General features: G+C 37.5%; 1 protein-coding gene across 2 annotated transcripts in view; it reads right to left on the minus strand.

The window, feature by feature from the left end:
- TBC1D15 (TBC1 domain family member 15) overlaps positions 1-22,419 on the minus strand; it is a 67,388-nt gene that overhangs the window by 43,166 nt on the left and 1,803 nt on the right. For both annotated transcript variants that reach the window (XM_045829711.1, XM_045829710.1), the window contains exons 2-3: positions 6,469-6,567; positions 5,982-6,056 (exon numbers count right to left, since the gene is read on the minus strand). In XM_045829711.1, the coding sequence (XP_045685667.1) occupies positions 5,982-6,056; positions 6,469-6,567 (174 nt within the window). The remainder of the gene's footprint in view (positions 1-5,981; positions 6,057-6,468; positions 6,568-22,419) is intronic.

Genomic DNA, 22,419 nt, shown 5'->3' on the forward strand with positions numbered 1-22,419 from the left:
GGTGGGTGAGACTGAATGAATGAAAGTATGAAGTGTAGTGTTTCTTCTTCCAGGTCCTTAATAGGGAAGCCCACCACATATTTGCCAAATTTAAAAAATGCAACCCTTACCACTATCACTACCAACCCTACCATCACTAGTAGAGAAAGTTAAGAAAAATCTACAGAACCCACCTCACACAAAGGCTTGGATTAGTTTATCAGGTCCTTTTGGAAACTAGGATAAAGGTCAAGCTAAAAACAGAACTACTAACAAAAGTCTAGAAGGCTCGAGGTTTACTCATTGGTAAAGGTAACACAGACTATTTCTGAATTAGGAGAAACTAAGCACACTCAGTAAGGGGAGAATACTCTAAAAACAGGAGAACTGAAATTCCACCTACACAATGAGTTGGCGAGACACCTAGTTGGCAAGACTCCTAGCTCTCTTTCCCTACTCAATTCCTAGAACACTGGAATCCAGGCTTACCCTTTCCAGGCAGGAATCTGCAGATTGTTCTGTGAAAAATGACTAGCCTAAAAGAAAGACCTAGATTTCAATACCAAGGATCTCCAAGAAAAGAGCCTAGCCAGGTCACCCTGAGTCCAAGCTCACCCATACCTAGAGAGAGTATAATCACTTTTCTGGGTGTGCTGAAATATGAGTCCTATAAAGATCACCGAACATCAAAGGCAAATGTCTACACAAAAGACAATGTCCAAATGAAACAAGGGAAAAGAAGTCAGTCAGAGGAAGTAGACTATCTAAAAAAAATAAAAGCATCCAAAAAACTATCCTCAAACTCCTTAGAAATAAGGAAGGATATTACATCAACTAAGAACAGGATGCTGTTTTTAAAAGGGGTGGGGAGGGACACACAACACAATGTCTTTGAAATTAAAACTAACTATAATAAAAGCGAAAAAGGCAATAAAAGATCTGGAACATAAACTTGCAGAAATTTCCCAGAAAATACTACACACACATACACATGGACAAAGAATTATTATAAAATAGGAAAGAAAGTGTTTTAAAAAAAGACAGGACCAGTCCTGGCTAGTGTGGGCAAGTGGATTGAGCACCAGCCTGACAACCAAATCACTAGTTCAATTCCCCATTGGGGCACATGCCTGGGTTGTGGGGCCAGGTCCCTGGCTGGGGGTGTGTGAAGGTAACCAATGAGATGTTTTTCTCCCTTTCTCCCCCTCCCTTCCCTTCTCTCTAAAAATAAATAAATAAAATATTTTTAAAAAATTACAGAACTAGTCCAGAAAGTCTAAAAAAATTCCATTAAGAAAAAAAAAGGAAAATGGAGAAGAAATCATCACTGAAATAACTCAAAAACATTTCCATATTAAAAGGGTCCATGAAATACTCAGCATGAAGGATAAAAAAAACTACAAAGGCACATTACCAGAACATATAAAACATTAGAAATAACAGCCAATTCTAAAAGATTTTAAAAAGAAAACACATAAAGGAAAAGGAATTAGAATATATTAAACCTAACATCAAAAAAAAAAATTGATAAACCAGGGATGATAACTTTCAAAAACAGGTTGGAAAATTTATCTTCAAACTGTAATTCTATACCAGCCAAGGAATCCAGTTCAGAATAAGAATAGAAAAGTTTACAAAAAGGAGACTTCTGATTAAGATGGAGGTGTAGGTAAATATAGCTTGCTTCCTCCCAAAGCAATAGCAAAAATTACAACTAAACTATAAAACAAGTATCACCCAGAATCACCAGGAAATGGAGCTGTAGGAAAGTCCAACAACCAAGGAATTAAAGAAGTCACATTCATTAGACAGGTAGGTGGGGCAAACATATGGAGAAGTGGAATGGGAGTTCTAACACCCATGGTGGTGGATAAAAATCGGGAGAGATACCACAAAAGCAAAGGATCCCAGCCCCACACCAGGTCCCCTGGTCCAGGGACCCAGTGTCAGGAATCTAAGTCTCCATAACTCTGGCTGTAAAAACCAAAAGGAGGTGGGTGGTCAAAGAAACTGCAAAATTATCAGGCATCTCCTCTTAAAGAAGTCCACAACCAACTTATGACTTACTAAGACTCACTCCCTCTCAGCTCCAGCACTGGGGAAGCAGCTTGAAGGTCACCAGTGATTTAAAAAGGAGGTCACCAGTGGCATATGGGGAGAAACTGGAGAAACTGAAGTGTTTGGCATCAGAGCAAGAGTAGGAGGACAGGTCCCTCCCAGACAGAACACCAGAGGCCAGGCAGTGGCCATAGTCCTCGTTCTGAGTCCTCCCCCACACAGAGCCACAGAGTGGGAGTACCATAACTGAGACTCTATCAATGCAGTTCACAAAGATCGCCCCCCCAGGCAATTAACTAAGGCTCCATCCACCACACCCAATGCATGTGCTTTTCTATATTAGGACACATTACTAAAATAGCGAGTGAAAGCAGCTCTATCGAATACATAGAAACAAACAGAGGGAGGTTGCCAAAAGGAGAAGACAAAGAAATATGGCCAAAATGAAAGAACAGAACAAAACTCCAGAAAAACAACTAAACAAAATGGAGATAAGCAATGTTGCAGATGAAGAGTTCAAAATACTGGTGTTTAGAATGCTCAACCAACTCAATGGGTACTTCAACAGCATAAAAATTACCCAGCCAGAAATAAAGGTTACACTATGTGAAATAAAGAAAAACTTACAGGCAATCAATAGTAGTGTAGATGAAGCCAAGAATCAATCAATGAGTTGGAACAAAAAGAAGAAAAAAATTCAGTCAGAATGGCAAGAAGAAAAAAGAATACCAAAAAAAAAAAGGACTAAGTAACATCTGGGACAACTTCAAACATACCAACATTTGAATCATAGGAGTGCCAAACGAGAAGATAAAGAACAAGAAACTGAAAACTTGTTGGAAAAAATAATGAAAGAAAACTTCCCTAATTTGGTGAAGGAAACAGAATATAAGCCCAGGAAACACAGAGAGTCCCAAGCAAGATGGTCACAAAAAGGATCATACCAAGATATATCATAGTTAAAATGCCACAGGTTAAAGATAAAGAGAAAATCTTAAAAGCAGCAAGAGAAAAACAGACAGTTACCTACAAAGGAGTTCCCATAAGACTATCAGCTGATTTCTCAAAAGAGACCTTGCAGGCAAGAACGGGCTGGAAAGTATTCCAAGTCATGAAAGACAAGGACCTACATCCAAAATTGCAGTATCCAGCAAAGCTATAATTTAGAATGGAAGGGCAGATAGTGCTTTACAGATAAGGTAAAGCTAAAGGAGTTCATCACCGAGCCCTTATTATATGAAATGTTAAAGGAACTTACGTAAGAAAAAGAAGATTAAAAACTATAAACAGTAAAAGGACAACAAACTCACAACTATCAACAACTGAACCTAAAACAAATAAAACCCTAAGCAAACAACTAGAACAGGAACAGAATCACAGAAGTGGAGATCATATGGAGGGTTATCAGCAGGAGGTAGAGGGGAGAGAATAGGAGAAAGGGTACAGCGAATATGAAGCATAAATGGTAGGTACAAAATAGACAGAGGGAAGTTAAGAATAGTATAGGAAATGGAGAAGCCAGTGGGTCATGTATAACTTATACATATAATTTATACATGTATAAGTTATATGTATAACTTATATGCATGACCCATGGACATGAACTAAGTTGGGGGACTGCTGGTTCAGGGCAGAAGGGGATACAGGGGGGAAAAATGGGACAACTGTAATTGTATAATCGATAAAATATACTTAAAGAAAAAAGAAAAAGAAGAGCAAAACATTAAAATGCAAAAATTCACCACTATCAACAAGTGAACCTAAAAAAAAAAAACAGCAAAGAAGTGGAACAAAAACAGAATCACAGATATGGAGATCAGTTGGAGGGGTACCAGTTGGGAGGGGGAAGAGGGAGAAGGGGAAAAGGTGCAGGGATTAAGAAGTACAAATTGGTAGGTATAGAATAGGCAAGAGGATGTTAAGAATGATATAGGAAATGGAGTATTCAAAGATCTTATATGCATGACCTATGGACGTAACTAAGGGTGGGATTGCCATAGGGAATGAAGGGTTTTGGGTGGAGGGGGGCAAAGAAGGAAAAATTGGGACAACTCTAGTAACATAATCAATAAAATATATTTTTAAAAAAGAAAAGTCTGTAAGAAGAAATGTATTTGCTTACATACACCTTTTTTCTCAGGAAGCACTAGAACTGCACCAAAACAAGGGAGTAATCCAAAATAGGTAGATAATAGCATAGGGTATAGAAAATGGGGATTAAAATATGGGAAATAGGAAAACATAATTCCCAGGATAATTGCTGCACAGGAAACAAAAGAGCAACCAGTTCAGAGTGAAGCTAGTAAGACTCTGGCAAAAAAACGTCTCTATGAAGATGAAATTAGATCTATATGATTAAATACTTTGAGAAGAAATGTGGACAGCAGAGCCACAATTTCAAGAGATAAGATAGAGCTAAATCAACCTCCCATAGTGAGAAGTCAACACATGATACAAATGTTATAACACAAATAATCATAAAACCCAATGATTCCACTTCCAGGTTTTCAAGAGAAAACACATGTCCACACAAAAATTGTACATGACTGTTCACAGCAGCATTATTTTTATTAGCCTAAAAGTACACACAACCCAAATGTCTATCAAATGATAAATAAAATGTGGTATATCCATAAATGCTATATTATTCAGAAGGAAAAAAAAAAACAAAATACCAATAGATGCTATAACATGAATGAACCTTGAAACATTATGCTAAGTGAAAGAAGCCAGTCACAATACCACATTTTGTATGATTCCATATAGATGAAATGTCCACAATGTGGTTGCCAGGGGCTGGGAGAAGAGTGGATTGGGGAGTAACCAATAAAAGGTAGTTTATTTTTCAGGGATGATGAAAATGTGCTAAAATTAGATATTGGTAATAGTTACAAAAAACTGTAAATATACTACAACCACAGATTTATAGACTTTAAAAGAGCTTTATGATATGTGAATTATACCCCAATAAGCTGTTTGTTTGTTTGTTTTCAATGGCATATGGTTACCAGTAGACAGTCTTTCAGGAATGTCAAGGAGTCTCACCCACTGTCCAAGACAGTAGCATACAGTGGTTCTTACACTGAGTGCTTGGAAAGCTAAAATATCAATGGAGAGGGTCTGAGCACGAAAACTAAGCGAGATAATAGGAAAAAGGCCTCCCCTCCCTTCTGGTATCAGAACGGGAGAAGGCAGGAATATGCACCATAGAAGTCAAAATGGTGCAGGGGGAAGTGCTGGACCAAAGATGCCTGTAAGTCTAGCCTGGGGAAAAAAAGGACTGGTTAGGAGGTGGACCCACCCAATGCAGAGGAAAGCTTGGTAAGCTCATTGGTCATTTTGAAAAAGCACTTGGTCTGTCCTACACCCAAACTAATATAATCCCAGGGAATAAAGAGGTTCTCTCGGGCTTATGATCCACACAGTGCACTGGCCTTTCTCTCCATGGGCCATGTAGCCCATAGAATACAGGAAGGAGTCTCTCTCTTGCTCTTGTCTACCTGGTGATGCACAAACCAGTTCATTCACACATCCTCTCACCCAGGAGCATAAAACCAGACAGCACTTAACAGCTGCATAGCCCAAGGCCGAACAGGCTTCTCATGCAAGAAGCAGCCTGAAATGGGCAATAGCCAGAAACAACCTAAGCTAACTATATGGGGACTATAATCACTTAACAGCCACCTATGGGCTCCAAAGGACTGTACTTTAAATAGGAGCAGGAACTCTAGACACTGGCTTTTGTATTAGTCTTGCTGAGGTGATGGGCTTTAAAAAAAAAAAGACCACCAACCTCCAAGATCATGCAGCACCTGAATAAAACCTCTTTCCTTTCACACCAGCATTTGCCTCACAAGTGTGGATTTTGTGGTGACAGACAGCTAAATCTCTATTTTTTTGTTCAGTTACAGTAACTTCAATCATATATTTTTTTTCTTAAATACCTTTCCAGCATAGAGAATACTAGAAGAATCTAATGCATCATCTAATGGTCTCCAATCCACGATCACTTCAGCATCCTAGAGAAAAAAATTATGAACTATATTTACTATTCAGCAGTATCTTAAATTCTTAGTCACCTACTTTTAAGTCCCTGTACACAAAATGAAATTATAACTTCTTAAATATTAGCACTTTAAATATGCAATATTACATTTAAACTACAATTGGGCAACAAATGTTACATAGATTTTAAAATTCTGCTTACATTTTATCATAAAAATTACTGCAACTTTTACATAATATTTCTTGCTATTTTACTGACTTATCTAAAAATATGATATTTCTAACATCACTTATGTTAACTTTATAACCACTGTTAAAATTACATAATTTTATCTTACACATGAAATTCAAACTTGCTGATAATGCCCCAAAGATGAGGCACTACCATGAACAATTATTAAATAAAATCATTTACTGGAAACATACCTTTTCTAAAACACGTAAAATCCCTGAAATCAAGCTGTCTTGATCACTGGTCTTTCCACAAGAGGAGTGAATATAGACCCCTTCCTGTTCATATATAATCTGGAAGAGCAAAAATAAGATGAATCACACCATTTTTATTCACTACTATTTCAACATCAATTAAAAAACATTGAGATGTTCTTCTATAATGTCTGAACCAAGTTTCTGATTATTTCATATATCAATATATTACCACAAAAAGAGCACTCAGACTTAAGCCCACTTCAAAGATAAACTGGATGTTTGCTTTCTAGTTTTGGTTTTGTGATTATCGTAATTTTAACCTACTCCATAAACAAAGATATAAGGCTAATAATGGCTAGGTCTTAATAAGCAAATTTTACTTAAATATATTTTTAACAAACATTAAGCAAAATATTGAACTCAAATGGAAAACACACCTAAAAATATTCAAGAATAAGAACAGATGAAATACAATCAGGGATCAATGCTTTCTAACTATTCCCATCATAGCACTTTTAAAAAAGATTTTTATTTATTTTTAGAGAGGGGGAAGGGAGGGAGAAAGAGCGGGAAAGAAACACTGATGTAAGAAAGAAAAACACTGATCATCTCTCATATGCACCCCAACTAGGGGACCGAATGCACAAGCCAGGCATGTGCCCTGATTGGAAATTGAAAAAATGACCTTTCACTTTGCGGAACGGTGCCCAACCAACTGAGCCACAGCAGTCAGGGTTTTAATAGCACATTTTTTACCGTAAGATCATTCTGATGTCTTTTTTGTGGCATGTAAATTCAGGGAATAATATGAGAATTTCAAATAGTAATGTTGAGGACTTCTACGAATGACTATATTAACTAGTTCAAGATCACTAATATTTACTGAGTGCTCTATATGTAAAAGCAAGTAAAAGGCCACAGGTATACAAATATGATTAAAACATGGTCCCAGAGTGAAGCCTTATCTTCTATAGCAGTGATTTTCAATTGGTGGTCCATAAAAAATTTAAAACATGCAATACTTGAGTCAGGGGCACTGACCACTTTTCCCTTATATTATCAAATTTGAAAAATAAATGACAACAGCCAACACAACAACAGCCATCTGGTATGAATGAATCAAAAATATGTCTATTTTTTGGTCAGATCAGAAAAAGTGTAATATATTTTCTGGTGTACCTTAAGAATTTTAGCTATTAGTTTATATGTGCCATGAAATGGAAAAGGCTGAAAATTGATGTTCTATAGAATAATGTTATAAATTAATATTATATTCCTAGAATCCCTTTGAACCATTAAAATTTTTTTCATTATGAAAATAAGTAAAAGAGAAATAAAATAGTCACTTCCAGACCTAAGTACTTTTGACATAAGTAAGTTTGGAATACAGTGTACTTACTATTTATATAGACTTTTTATTAATATAATCATATCAATATTAAGAATAGCATGAGGATCAACAATGCAAGACAAGCACCATCACAGTCCATCACCATCACCAACTAGCTTAAGAATATAAATTGGCTGTACTCTCTCCTGTTTCTACCTAACATTCATGGAACATTTATGCACTAGGGCCTCCATAAATTACAGCTTAATCTTTATATAACCCAGGGCCATAAATTCTGTAACTGTTTCCTACTGCGTCATTAGGATAGAAGCCCATATATGTAAATGAAAAAAACTGGACTTCCAGTCAAGATGGCAATGAAGGTTGCTTCCTCACACAACCACATCAAAATTACTACACTACAGAACAGGGGTGTCAAGCTCATTTTCACCGGGGGCCACATCCGCCTTGCAGTTGCCTTCGAAGGGCTAAAATAGTTTTAGGACTATATAAATGTAACTACTCCTTAACTGTTAAGGAGATGAAATTACATTCAGCCCTTTAAAGACAACCGCCAAGGCTGATGTGGCCCCCAGTGAAAATGAGCTGGACACCCCCTCTATTAGAACAATGATCATTCAGAACCGTCGAAATCAAGATGAATGACAGTTCTACAACTATGGGATTAAAGAAGAAACCACATGGAGACTGGTAGGAAGGATGGATACAGAATAATCTGGACCCATAACTACGTGTAGCAGGTAAAAATCAGGAGGGATATCTCAGAAATGAAGAGTCCCAGCCACACACCAGGCCCTCCAGCCCAGGGTTCCAGTGCCAGGAAGCTAAGTGTCCATAACTTCTGACTGTAAAAAGCAGAGCAGATTAAGACTGTGGAAGACTGAAACTTCTGGAATCCCAGACAGTTCCTGTTCAAGGGCCTGGGCCCAACTTACTGGTACTCACTCCCTCTGAGCTCCAGTGTGGGGGTAGCAGATTGAAAGGCAACAGACATATGGGGAGGCACAGAATTGTATGGTACCAAAGCAAGAGATGGGGCACAGCTTTCTTTTAGATAGAAGTGTTGGAAAAAGTCATTGTTCCTTTTCTGAGCCTTCCTGGCACAGAGCCACAGTGTAGCAGGTGGGCACCATACCTGAGATTTCATCAACCTGGCTCACACTGTTTACCCCACCCTGGTGACTCCCTGACGTCCTGTCCCACCCAACTTTAGGGCCCACTCAAGCTGTTTCCAGTGGCTTTTCAATATGAATGGTTTTTTTGGCCTATGTTTCATATTTTCTTAAATTCTCTCAAACAAGCAGTATCTGGCTTCAGCAAGCCCGTACCTCTCACTAAGATACCCCAGGCCCGGCACCAGCAGCAGCTGGCCTTAACAGCTTGGCCTCATTTGGGCACAAGCCCAGAAAAAGTAGCAGCCACTGGCTGCTACATAATCCCTTTGGAGATTATGCTGTGTGACAATAGACAGAATACAGACAGTGGCTGACCTCAGTTCGGCCAACAGCAAACAAGGCTCAACAACAACAAAAAGGTGTACAAAGCCTACATGGTGGGTACACCCTGAGTACCCAACTTGAGTAACAGAGGAGGCCTGTGCCACTGGACTCCACAGAACACCTACTATATTAGACCACTGTATCAAGGCCAGTTGACATAGCAGCTCTACCTAATACATAGAAACAAACACAGAGAGGCTGACAAAAATGAGGAGGCTTAAGAAATATATCCCAAATGAAAAAACAGAACACAACTCTAGGAAAAAAACTAAACAAAATGGAGACAAGCAATCTATTACATACCGAGTTCAAAACACTGATCATAAGGATATTTAGGAACTTAGTGAGAACCTCAACAGCATAAAAAAGATCCAGCCAGAAACAAAGGATATACTAATTGAAATAAAAAACAATTCACAGGGAATCAACAGTATAGTGGATGAAGCCAAGAATCAACCTGCAATTTGGAACATAAGGAAACAAAATACAACCAATCAGAACTGCAAGATGACAAAAAAAATTTTTAAAAAAATGAGGATAGTGTAAGCAGCCTCTGGAACAACTTCAAACATTCCAATATTTGCATCATGAGGGAAGAAGCAGAGACAGAGAGCAAGAAACCAGAAACCTGTTGCAAAAATAACAGGAAACTTTCCTAACTTAGTAAAGGAAATACACACACAAGTCCAAGAAGATCTCATCTGATCTCAAAAGCTAAGCAGGTTTGGGCCTGGTTAGTATTTGTATGGGAGACAAGTCCAAGAAGTCCAGAGTGTCCCAAACAAGATGAACCCTAGAGACCCACACCAACACACGTCATAAGTAAAATGCAAAAGTTTAAAGACAAAGAGAGACTCTTAAAAGCAGCAAGAGAAAAGCAGTTAGTTACCTAGAAGGGAGCTCCCATAATACTGTCAGCTGATTTTTCAACAGAAACCTTGCAGGCCAGAAGGGATTCACAAGAAATATTCAAAGTGATGAAAAGCAAGGACCTACAACTAAAATTACTTTACCCAGAAAAGCTATCATTTAGAATCGAAGGACAGATAAAGAGGTTCCCAGACAAGAAAAAGCATAAGGAGTTCATCACCACCAAACCAGTATTATATAAAATGTTAAAGGGTCTTCTTTACGATGATCAGAAATATGAGCAATAAAATGGCAATAAATATATATCAATAATTGATTCTAAAAAACAAAATAAACAAGCAGAACGGAAACAGAATCATAGATACTGTATAGAGAACATTCTAATGGTTGCCAGATGGGAGGTGGGTCAGGGGATGGGCAAAAATTGTGATGGGATTAAGTAGTACAAATTGGTAGTTACAGAATAGTCATGGGGATGTAAAATACAGCATAGGGAATAGAATAGCCAAAGAACATACATGCAGGACCCATGGACATGAACAATGGTATGGGCTTTGCCTGAGGGAGTGGGGGGTGCTTTGTGGAGAGGAGCAAAGGGAGAAATGTTGGAACCATTGTAATAGCATAAACAATACAACATAATTTTAAAAAATGAAATAAAGGTTAAATAACTTGACTAAGGCCAATGACACAAATAGTAAAAGGTTGAAAGGAGTGGCATAGAGACTGAAACCCAGGTCGTCTGACACCAGAAAACTGCTCTTAGACACTGTGCTATACAGTTCCCACAGTATTTTAATGCCTCTACTGTGTTACATCAGTCACTTCTTTTTTTTTAAATGTGTTAGCTGATTTTCGAAAGAGAAAGAGAGAAACACTATGTGAGAAACATCAATCAGTTGTCTCTCATATGTATCCAGACCAGGGATCAAACCAGTAACCTAGGTATGTGCCATGACCAGGTTTTGAATCTCCATGCTTTTAGTGTGTAGGACAACACCACAACCAACTAAGCCACACTAGCCAGTGGGGCTAGGGACTTATATCATGTCAAAAAAGAATCTTCTCGTAATCAAGATCACCAGAGAAGTTCTAATCTCAAAAACTCAAGATGGCCTTCAATAAAATAGTTATGAAGCAACAAACTAGCATTAAGCAGAAGGCAAAAGTTGGAGAGTGGTGGGAGACAGTTCTATCGTTTGTATAGAGATGAAAAATGTTAAGGCATATAGATTTACACACATGCACAAAGTTATGCATAAGAATATTCACAATAGCATTAGTTATTTATAACATCAGAGGGGAAGGGAGGAAAGGAAAAATGGAAGGTATGAATCTGAATGTCCACAAAGAGAAATGATCAAATATATCCTGAGATTCACTCTATGGTGAATGGTATTCAGAAGTTTTAAAAAAATGAGAGAGATTAAATGGACAAACATATATGGAAAAACCTCAATTAAATATAGTATGATAACATTTATATTTTTTAAAAGTTTTTCTGTACCTCTGTAAAATACATAAAACAAGTTAGAAGAGGACACACTTTAAATTATCAACAGAAGTTACATCTAGAAGAGAGAATGGGATGGGAAAAGGTTGAAAGTACAACTGTAACCTTTATGTGAATTCCTCTAACTTTTTTAACTATTTTAATATCTCAAAGTTAAAAGTTATATACTGTTATAAGAATTAAAAAATCATTTTGATGAGTAAAGTGAAAATACAGAGAAATTCTAAAAGCTAAACTAACCTTTCCAGACTTCCATTCATCAATTCATAAAACAGGATAATTAATATTGGGAGCCACAAAATGGATATATGAAAAAAGTTATGGAAAAAAAATCTCTTAAAATCTCAAACTTTAGTGACAAATAGATCAGAGACATTTCCAGAAACAACACTTCAGCATATCTTCACCTAAGTCTAACATACTCAGGTATTAAAATAACCAAAAACTTCACAGTTCTCACAGAAAAAGGGGTACTCACCTGCCAAGAAAAGCATATTACAACACAATCTAAGGTTCTGTGATACTCTTAACACTGAAGAGATTCTGGAAGCTTAATGAAGTCAACCCTAAAGAATCAAATGCAACACTTTACCTAACTGAAGCACATTGTGCAACTCTTTCTTTCCCATACATACATCAACTGTTGCCCATTCTATTTTTCATTTAAGAAAAAGTTTAGTTTCCTACGTAATCAAGCTCAGAAAATATCTTAAAAGTATTAAAATATACCAGGCACCTTATACAAAAATCTCCCTAAGTTGAGGACACAGAGCTAGGAACTGGGGAGAGCCAAGGCAGATTTCACAAAACAGTACTAGAAAAGAGAAGTGGTCAGAAAGAGAACTCAAAAGGTCTGTAGAGGTCACTGAGTGTTCAGAAAGTGCAGATGTATCAGTTAACTACCTAAGGAGAGGGGGAAAGCCACCTGAAATTATTAGAGAAAACAGTCTGCAGGTTCACAAAAAGCTGTTCCCACTGGAGTTGGAAAACTCATAATTTACAGGGCATTGGCTAGAGCAATCAAAATAGTCTTGCCTCAGCACTGTGGCAAAATTAGTTTCATATAAATGCTGTGCTGATACCATCTAACAAGTTTAAAAGCAAGAGCCAATAGTATCAAATTGTTTCCACATAACTTAACTGACTTCTACGCTAAAACTCCAGAATATTTTATATCATCCAACACCCAAGCATGCTAACAGTCAGGGAAACATGACCCATAATGAGGAAAAAAAATCAACCAATAATATATCACCCAAAATGACACAAATAATAGAATTAGTAGAGAGGGATATTAAGACATTATTATAACTGAATCCTATGTATTATTCAGACACTAGAGAAAATTTAGAACAAGTTAAAAGAGAAGACATCAAAAATATTACTAAGACCCAACTAAACTTCTAGAGATGAAACCTACAATGTCTCAAATGAAAAAGACACCAAGTGGCATAATGGCAGATTAGACACTACAGAAGAACGAATTTGAAATTATAGCAATAAAACTATACAAAACATAAAGGGGGAAAGACTGAGAAAAGTGAACAGAGCATCAACGAGCTGCAGGAAAACTTCAAGTGGTCTAGTATACACATTACTGAAGTATCTGAAGGAGATGATGGTGAGGAGAAACAGAAAAACCTTTGAAAAGAATAACTGCAGAATTTTTCCAAATTTGACAAAGACCATAAACCCACAGATCTAAACAGCTCAATGAATTCCAAAGTACAAGAACCACAAAGAATAATACATAAAGGTACATCCTAATAAAATTGGAAAATCAGTAATACACAGAAAATCTTAAAATCAGTCTAAGGAAAAAATATTAAGTATAATGATTATAACAGATTTCTTTTTTAGAAACAATGCAGACAATGAAGGAGCAACTTTAAACCACTTTATTGAGGTATGACTGACATACGAGTGTAAGAATCTATATATATTTAACATCTAAGTACAGGGGTAAGTATATAACTGGGAACCATCACTATCAAGCCATAAACATAGCCAAAACCTCCAAAAGTTTCCTGCCACCTCCTTGGAGCAACATCTTTAAAGTACAGAAAGAAAAATCACTGTTAACCTACAATTCTACACCCAGAGAAAATATCTTTCAAAAAAAGAAGGTAAAATAAAGGCTTTTTTAGACACATGAAAGCTAAAAAACTTCATCACCATCAGACCTACAGTACAAAAAAAAAATGTTAAAGTCTTTCAGGCAGAATAAATTAAACTAGAAGAAAATATGGATCCATACACAGAAATAAAATCCACCCAAAATGGTAATTATATATATAAATGTTTTATTATTTGTTAACCAATCTCTTTCTTTAAAGCATAAATAGATGACCAATTGATGCTTCTCACATAATAAATGGTGTTGATAGAAAAACACACATACTGAAAAAAAGTGTCTGACTAAACTAGAATGTCATATAAGTCAGAAAATCAAAGGTCATAGCAGAATGTGATGCACAGGATCCTGAACAAAGATACCAATTTCAGTTATGTCTTCAATAAATACACAGTGAAGACCTATAATACCCCAGGCACAAAGCAAGCTTCTAGGTATAAATAAGGTAAGATTCAGTGACTGCCTTCATAGCACTTAACAAAGTAATTGAACATTAGGAAAACAGGTAATCACAACATATAAAAGAAGTATTAATAAGCTGCCACAGCAGGCCCTTATAAATGATATCTAACCTAGACTTAAGGGGCTCGGGCAGGATGAGAAATGAGGAAGACTTAACCAGAGTGACATAAAAGCTGAGACCTGAAGAATGGCAATTCTAACTATTTGAGAAAAGATGATATATGTTCTATAAAGACAGCAGTTCAGTGCATGGCTACAACCCAGATCAGAAAGCAGAGGCTAGTGTTGAGAAATAAGAGTAGAGATGCGATCATAAAGGGTTTTTAAGCTATGCTCAAAAATTTGAGTTTGTACTTACTCAGAAAATAATCTTTGCCACTAAAAAGCCGTTAGTTTTACCAGCGTAGTGCCCAAGTCCAACTTGTCTTTTTCTAACACTCTGGCACAAAGCCAAGAATAAACAGCTGCAGTAATGCCAGAGAGGAAAAGACTGGCTCGTGTCTTTAACTAAGGTAGCCACCAGTGGAGATAAGGAAAGTCAGATGGCTTAGAAAGTTATTTTAAAAGGTCAAAATGATAGGACTTCATGACTGATCATATGTGGGAGGTGAAGGCAAGAAGAGTCAAGGACAAAACTGAGTGGATAAGGTTATTCACTTGAGATAAGGATGGAATACAGAAGAAAGTAAACAATGAGTTTTATTTAGGACATGTAGATCAGTAATCACTATGGAACTAAAGAAATGTAGGACATACGTGGTTTTAAGGGAAACAAACCACAAATTCTGAGTGAAGATATATAGACACTGAGATATTGAGAATGGTACAATTCTCAATGAAGAATAAGGTGCAGAACTATTATTGCTCATGGACATTAGTGTGCTAAAGAATGCCAGACAGGACAGCAGGAATAATTTAGCAGTCTGGGGAGCTACAATGAGGACTAAATGAATGACTTCTCTTATACCAACAACTACATATACAATTATAGTATTGCACAATAAGAGACAGTTAACAGATTTCATAAGGTTTTCCTTTCACAAAAAAAGTGAAAATGAAAAGGTTGTATTATAATTTTTCATCTAGTCCCAGCAGCTATGTCCCTAAGAATTCAAATTCAACATCTGAATTTTTTTCATTTGAATTCAACATTTGAATTCTTTCTCAAAAAGACATGTTTTTACTAATTCATATATTGAACTTTTTAAAATTGCAAATCACTGCATTCCATCAAGAAAGAAGTCTGTGTTTAACCACTCTCATATCCAAAGAACTCACTCAGCAAACAGAAGTTACACAAACATTTGTTAAACTAAAGAATGCCAGAAAAAATAAAGATAATACACTCATATAGTACCCCATACCAGAAAGGTACTACCATGTTACAAGATCTAGTCTAGGAAAAAAAGTCTCTGGGAAAATTGACAAGATACCAAAAATATCCTTTATCTTTCTTAAGCACAAGGGTTTCACAAGATTGTTAAGTATATCTAAAAGGAACTGGAAGGGGCCAAATTTAAGCTTCAAAATATATTCTTACTAAGATTGCCACCAAAACAAACTCTTAAGAAAAAATAACAGCTGATTTCCCATTTGTTTCAAGGTATTTTCAACAGAACCAAATTCTAACACAACAGTAAAAACAAACCTAGAGTGAAATGCAAAAATACAGGACTTTTTAAACTCCAAGAGTGCTATAATTAGCGAGCCGATCTCTCTCACTCTAGTTCCCCTTCATTTTCTCTGCCTTTTTGTTCATTTCTCTTCACCGAATACCTACTATGTGCCAGAATCTATGCTAAATGCAGGTGAAACATTGCGGGTCTGCCTTCATGATGATTCATCAGTCTTCAGGTCTTCAGACTACAAATATTCACTAATATTACGCCAACTTCAAGGACTTGAAGTTCATACTGCACTGCCTATTTAGACATGGTAAGAGGTGGTTTTTAATGAATGTATTCCTTCTAAACAACTGCAGTATGTAAGTTCCAAAGTAAGAGGCTATTTAATGTATCCCCATTGCCTAATATAGTGACTGAAACAAATTAGGTGCTTAATAAATATTTGTTCAAAAATGAAAGTAAATTGCGACCATCATGGGCACTGGGTATAAGGACAAACCTATTTCAGGCTATCTCCTTTCTCCCACCTTCTCTATGAGGTAAACTCAACTCATTCCACTAATTCAATTCTGTGCACCTGTTAGAAAAGAAGGATCACCTTTACAGACATGTCCCTGTTTCTCTCATTATTCACAAAAGGATGTCACTCCTTCCCTGTTTGGTTGTAAAAACATGGGTTTATACATACATAGCAACAAAGAATAGCTGAATTCTAAAAACCAGCATTTACTGTCAAACTTAAACCCACTTTCAAAAGCTCAGCTAAGGAAAACAGTATTTTAAAAAGAAGAAAAAAATTCATACACACATACTGACAAAAAAAAACTCTACCCTTTAATTTAGTCAAATCAGATAACTGAATACAACAAATTAGTACCCTGTATTCACTGAGCTACTGAACTACCCACAGGCAAAAAACAACAGCATACTAACAAGAAATACAGGATCCTTTTCCTTACCAAAAGGATACACTATCTCATATAATTACATTCATTACATAACATACTGTAAAGAATCTACAGAAGACTTCATACTCTGGTCTAATCTTCAGAAACTAGTTTATTAGGTTTTGCTTTTGGTTTTATTTTACCACAGATTCTATTAATTCTTATGATTGATCAGGTTCCCCTCTGTACTTTGACTGCCAAAAAACTTACAGCCAACCTAGAGCTCACTAAAGCACACCATTTATTTAACTGTACTTCAGTTTCATCTACCTTCCCTACTTTTACTTTCCTTTTGCCTCCTTTCTCTCTAATTTATTTTACATAACTATATTACTTTTATATTTGTGAAGTCTTAATCTTTGTGCAAAATAGCAGCAAAAATAAACATTAAACTATTTCCAAAATAACCTTACTACCTGAAGACATTTTGAAAGATCTTTCTTAACAAAAGATCTTTCTTAACAGAATCTTTACTGAGCACTTGACACCAGCACTGTTCCAAATGCTTTGCAAATATTAATTCATTTCATTCTCTCTGCAATTCCACAATGGAAATATAATTATTACCCCTCTTTTCACAAATGAAAAAAAATGAGGCAAATAAAATTAAGAAAGCTGCCCAAAGTAACTCAACTATAAAGCAATGGAGCAAGGGCTTGAACCCAAGACATCATGTTCCATTTCCTTAAACCCTGCCTATGACTTTTTTCATTCATCAAAACTCATCAAAACTACACAACTCCAGACTACCAGTCAAGATGGCGACATAGGTAAACATGGTCCACCTCCTTGAACAACCACATCAAAATTACAACCAAAATACAGAACAATCATCACTCAGAACCATCAGAAATTGAGTGAAATGGAAGTCTGACAACTACAAAATTAAAGAAACCATATCCATTAAGACAGGTAGGAAGGGTAGAGAGGCAGAATGGGCTGGTCCCACATCCACGTGTAGTGGATAAAAATTCAGGAGGGGTATCTCAGAGGCAAGGAGTCCCAGCCCCAAACCAGAGTTCCAGTGCCAGAAATGTAAGTCCCCCAAATTTCTAGCTGCAAAAACCAGTGGGGACTGAGTTGGTGGAAGAAATTTCTGGAGTCCCAAGCAGTTCCTCTTAAAGAACCCACAAACAGCCTCACTCAGACTCACTCCCTCTGAGCTCCACCACTGGGGTAGCACCTTGAAAGGCACCAGTGACATACAGGGAGGAAGTGAAACGTTTGACATCAAGGGGAGAGCTGGAGAACAGTTTCTCCCAGACAGAAAGGCATGCAAGTCACTGTTGCTTTTCTGAGCCCTCTCCACACAGGGCCCCAGAGGCAGCAGGTGGGTGCCATGTCTGAGACTCTACCAACCTGGCTAACACTGTTTACCCTGCCCTGGAGATCCCCTGAGACTCTGTCCCACCCAATTTATGGGCCACCCAAACTGTTACCTTGACTTTTCCATATGAATGGCTGGTCTTGGCTCATACCTCACAATTTCTTAAATCCTATTAAACAAGCAACAGCTGGCCTCAGGGAGCCCCAGCCCCTGTACCTTTTGCTAAGTGGCCCTAGGCATGGCAATAGCAGCAGCCAGCTTTGGATCACAGTTTGGCTCCACTTGGGAATCTCCAAGTCAAGCACAAGTAGCAGGCATCTCAGATTGCTTTATAGCTCAGGCACTACACTTTGGCCACAGGTAAAATACAGGTGGGGGTTGACCTTGGCCTATACCACTCAGGAAACCCCACAGAATGCACATCCAGTGGATAACTATCGACCACACTGGAGCACCATCACCCTACCCCTGCACAGCTGATCTTCCACAAAGGGAAAAAGGTGGTGGTCAGCAGTGGTCCTTGCAGCTGACTGGCCCAGGTAAATCTCTTCCATTGATCTGCCAAAAGCAATCAAGGCTCAACTACAAGAGGAGTGTTTACTCAGCCCACATGAAGGGTACACCTCAAGTACATAGCCTGAGCGATAGACAAGGCTGTGCCACTGGACCCTAGAGGACACCTACTACACTACCAAGGCAAAGGAGTCATAGCAGCTCTACCTAATACATCAAAACAACACAGGGAGACTGCGAAAATGGAGACAAAGAAATATGGCCCAAGTGAGAAAACAGATCAAAGTTCCAGAAAAAGAACTAAACGAAATGGAGATAAGCAATCGTCAGATTCAGAGTTCAAAACACTGGTTATAGGGATGCTCAAGGAATTTAGTGAGGACCTCAACAGCATTAAAAAAGATCTAGTCAGAAATGAAGGATACACTAATTGAAATAAAGAACAATTTATAGGAAAAAAAAACAGGAGAGTGAATGAAGCTGAGAATCAAATCAATGATCTGGAACATAAAAGAACAAAAAACAAGCAGTCAGAACAAGAAGACAAAGAATCAAAAAAACAAGGATAGTGTAAGCAGCCTCTGGGACAACTTCAAAAGATCCAACATTTGCACCAGAGGAGTGCCAGAAGGAGAAGAGAAAGTGCCAGAAAGTAGAAATCTATTTGAAAAAATAATTAGAGAAAACTTCCCTAGTATAGTGAAGGAAACAGACATGTAAGTCCAGGAAGCACAGAGAGTCCCAAACAAACTGGAGAAACTAACAACAAGACATAATTAAAATGCCAAAGGTTGAAGACACAGAGAGAATCTTAAATACAGCAAGAGGAAAGAAATCAATCAGTTACTTACAGGGGAGTTCCCATAAGACTGTCAGCTGATGCTTAAAAGAAACTTTGCAGGCTAGAAGGTATTGGCAAGAAATATTCAAAGTCATTTGAAAAGCAGGGACCTACAGCCAAGACTGCTCTGCCCAGCAAAGGGTATCATTTAGAATCAAAGGGCAGCTAAAGAGCTCCCCAAACAAGAAAAAACTAAAGTTCATCATCACCAAACCATTACTATATGTAATGTTAAAGGGACTTAAGAAAAAGAAAATCAAAACTATGAACAATAAAATGGCAATAAATTCGTATCTATCAACAACTGAATCTAAAAACAAACTAAGCAAACCAGAAGAACAGAGACAGACTCATGGATACAGAGAGCATTTTGGTTGCTGCCAGATGGGAAGGGGTTGTGAGGGAATGGGTGAAGAGGTAAAGGGATTAAGAAGTACAAATAGGTAGTTACAGAGTAGCCATGGGGATGTAAAGCACAGTATAGGGAATGGGGTAGCCAAAGAACTTATACACATGACCCATGGACATGAACAATGGTATGGCAACTGCCAGAGGGAGTGGGGGTATTGGTTGGAGGGGGGGAAAGGGGAAAATGTTAGGATGACCGTAACAGCATTAATCAATAAAATATAATTAAAAGAAAAAAATACAGAACTCCTAAAACAGGGTATTTTTAAATTCCCAAAATAATAAGAATTAGAGCTGGAGGTAATTTCAAAAATAAAATTCACAGCCATAGTAAAACCATATTCTTAATCTTCAAAATTCCACCATACCCAACCAATAACTTACTGGGAAATTAAGGTGATGAATAACACCTACACAGCATTTACTATGTACCAGGCTTTGTTCTAATATATCTTATTAATTCTCCTAACAATCCCATAAAGTATGTATTATTATCATCCCCATATTACATATGAAATTAGTTTCAGAAACTAGCTGTAGAGTCAAACTCTTACCTCTTATCTTACACTGCTTATCCATAGGACAGAGATTAACATCCTGCCTCCACACTTCCTACATTCAAAGTTCAAAGCAAGGAAAGTAGACTTATTAAAAAAGTTACTCTACATCCTACATCTCAACACAGAAAGATTCTAGTTCAGTAGACCGAGGTTGTGGCCCAGTATCTGTATTTTTTAAAGGCACCACATGTGATTCCTGTGAACACTGGTTAACATCCCCTGCCCTAGGTTCCTAAAGTAGACAGGGTTCAGCTGAACCTTTTTGGGGGGATGGCAGGAGAAAGGTAAATAAATACACACATACACACTCTCAAATACACACACACCGTATTCTGCTGTGTACAACGTGCACTTTTTTGACCAAATTTTTGAGGGGAAAAATAAGGATGAGCATTATACATGGGTAGTACTGATTTCCATGCATAATTTGTATGATGCTCATTATATATGGGTAGTACTTGTCCATTTGCATTATACATGGGAATCAGTACTAAAACATGGGTTCACATTATACATGGCAAAATATGGTATATAGTCTGTCCAGGAAAAGTTCAGCCATTGTTAATATAACAAAAACGGTTTGTCCAACACCGATGTAACCTGGTAGCCAAGGAGAGTGGACTGGAATGCACATGAGTGAATAATGACAACTTCACTGTACCAGTCAGTGGGCAAAATAGATGCTGTTACGTGAGCATGTATACTGTGTGGCAATCACATTCAAAATGACTGAGTACAGCAACAAATCTGCACCAAATTTTGCATTAAGCTTGACTGTTCCTCCGCAGAAACTATTCTGATAATTCCGAAGGCTGCAGTTATGGGCAACTGGTGATTGGCAGCTTCATCATGACAACGTGCCCACTCATGCATCACGTCTCGTGTAGTTTTGGCGAAGCATCAAATCACCCAGGTGACTCAGCCCTGCTACAGCCCAGATTTGGTGCCCTAAGACTTCTGTTACCAAAACTGAAATCACCTTCAAATGGGAAGAGATTTCAGACCAACGATGAGATTCAAAAAAATACAACAGGGTAGATGAAGGCAATTGGGAGAACTATGTAAGGTCCCAAGGTGCCTACTTTGAAGAGGGCTGAGGTGTCATTGTGCTATGTACAATGTTTCTTGTATCTTCTTCAATAAATTTCTCTATTTTTCATATTGCATGGCTGGACACCTTCTGGACAAACCTCATATATATATATACTTTCCTTACTCCCCGTTCCCCCAAAAAGACTGGGAAGTAGGCAGGCATAAGATAAAGCCAGAAAAGTAACATAGGTTTTTATGCCTTGAGTACTATTTTAACAGTGACAGTAACAAAAGAAAAGATATTTTGTTTGTTTTTTAAAGCAAAAGACAATCAGATTTGTGCATTAGAAAAATAACTCCAGTGGTGGTACTGAGGTGCCTGTGGGCAAAGAGAATGCACACAAGGAAAAAAAAAAACTGCCAAGAACTCAAAACTACAGGCCTGAATGAAGAAAGCATTGAGAATGAAGAGGATGCAGCAAGCTTAAGAAACATCATTAAGATAAAACTGCTAGGGGTTGGTTATTGATTAAATGTTGTCATAGAGCACTGGCTGGTATGGCTCAGTGGATTGAGCTCTGGCCTGTGAATCAAAGGGTCGCCAGTTTGATTCCCAGTCAGGGCACATGCCTGGGTCGCAGGCCAGGTCCCCAGCAGGGGGCACACAAGATGCAACCACATATTCATGTTTCTCTTCCTCTCTTTGTCTCTCCCTCCCCGTCTCTAAAATAAATAATCAAATATTTTAAAAAACTGTCATAGAAATGAATATTATTTTGTTTTACATGCACCCAGGTGAATGATGATGCCTTTAAACTAGCTGTGGGCTTACTGAGAGAATAAGTGGATTTGGTGGGTCATGATGG

Source organism: Phyllostomus hastatus, unplaced genomic scaffold, assembly GCF_019186645.2.
Source record: "Phyllostomus hastatus isolate PE091 unplaced genomic scaffold, TTU_PhHast_1.1 phas_scaffold_93, whole genome shotgun sequence".
NCBI lineage: Eukaryota > Metazoa > Chordata > Mammalia > Chiroptera > Phyllostomidae > Phyllostomus > Phyllostomus hastatus.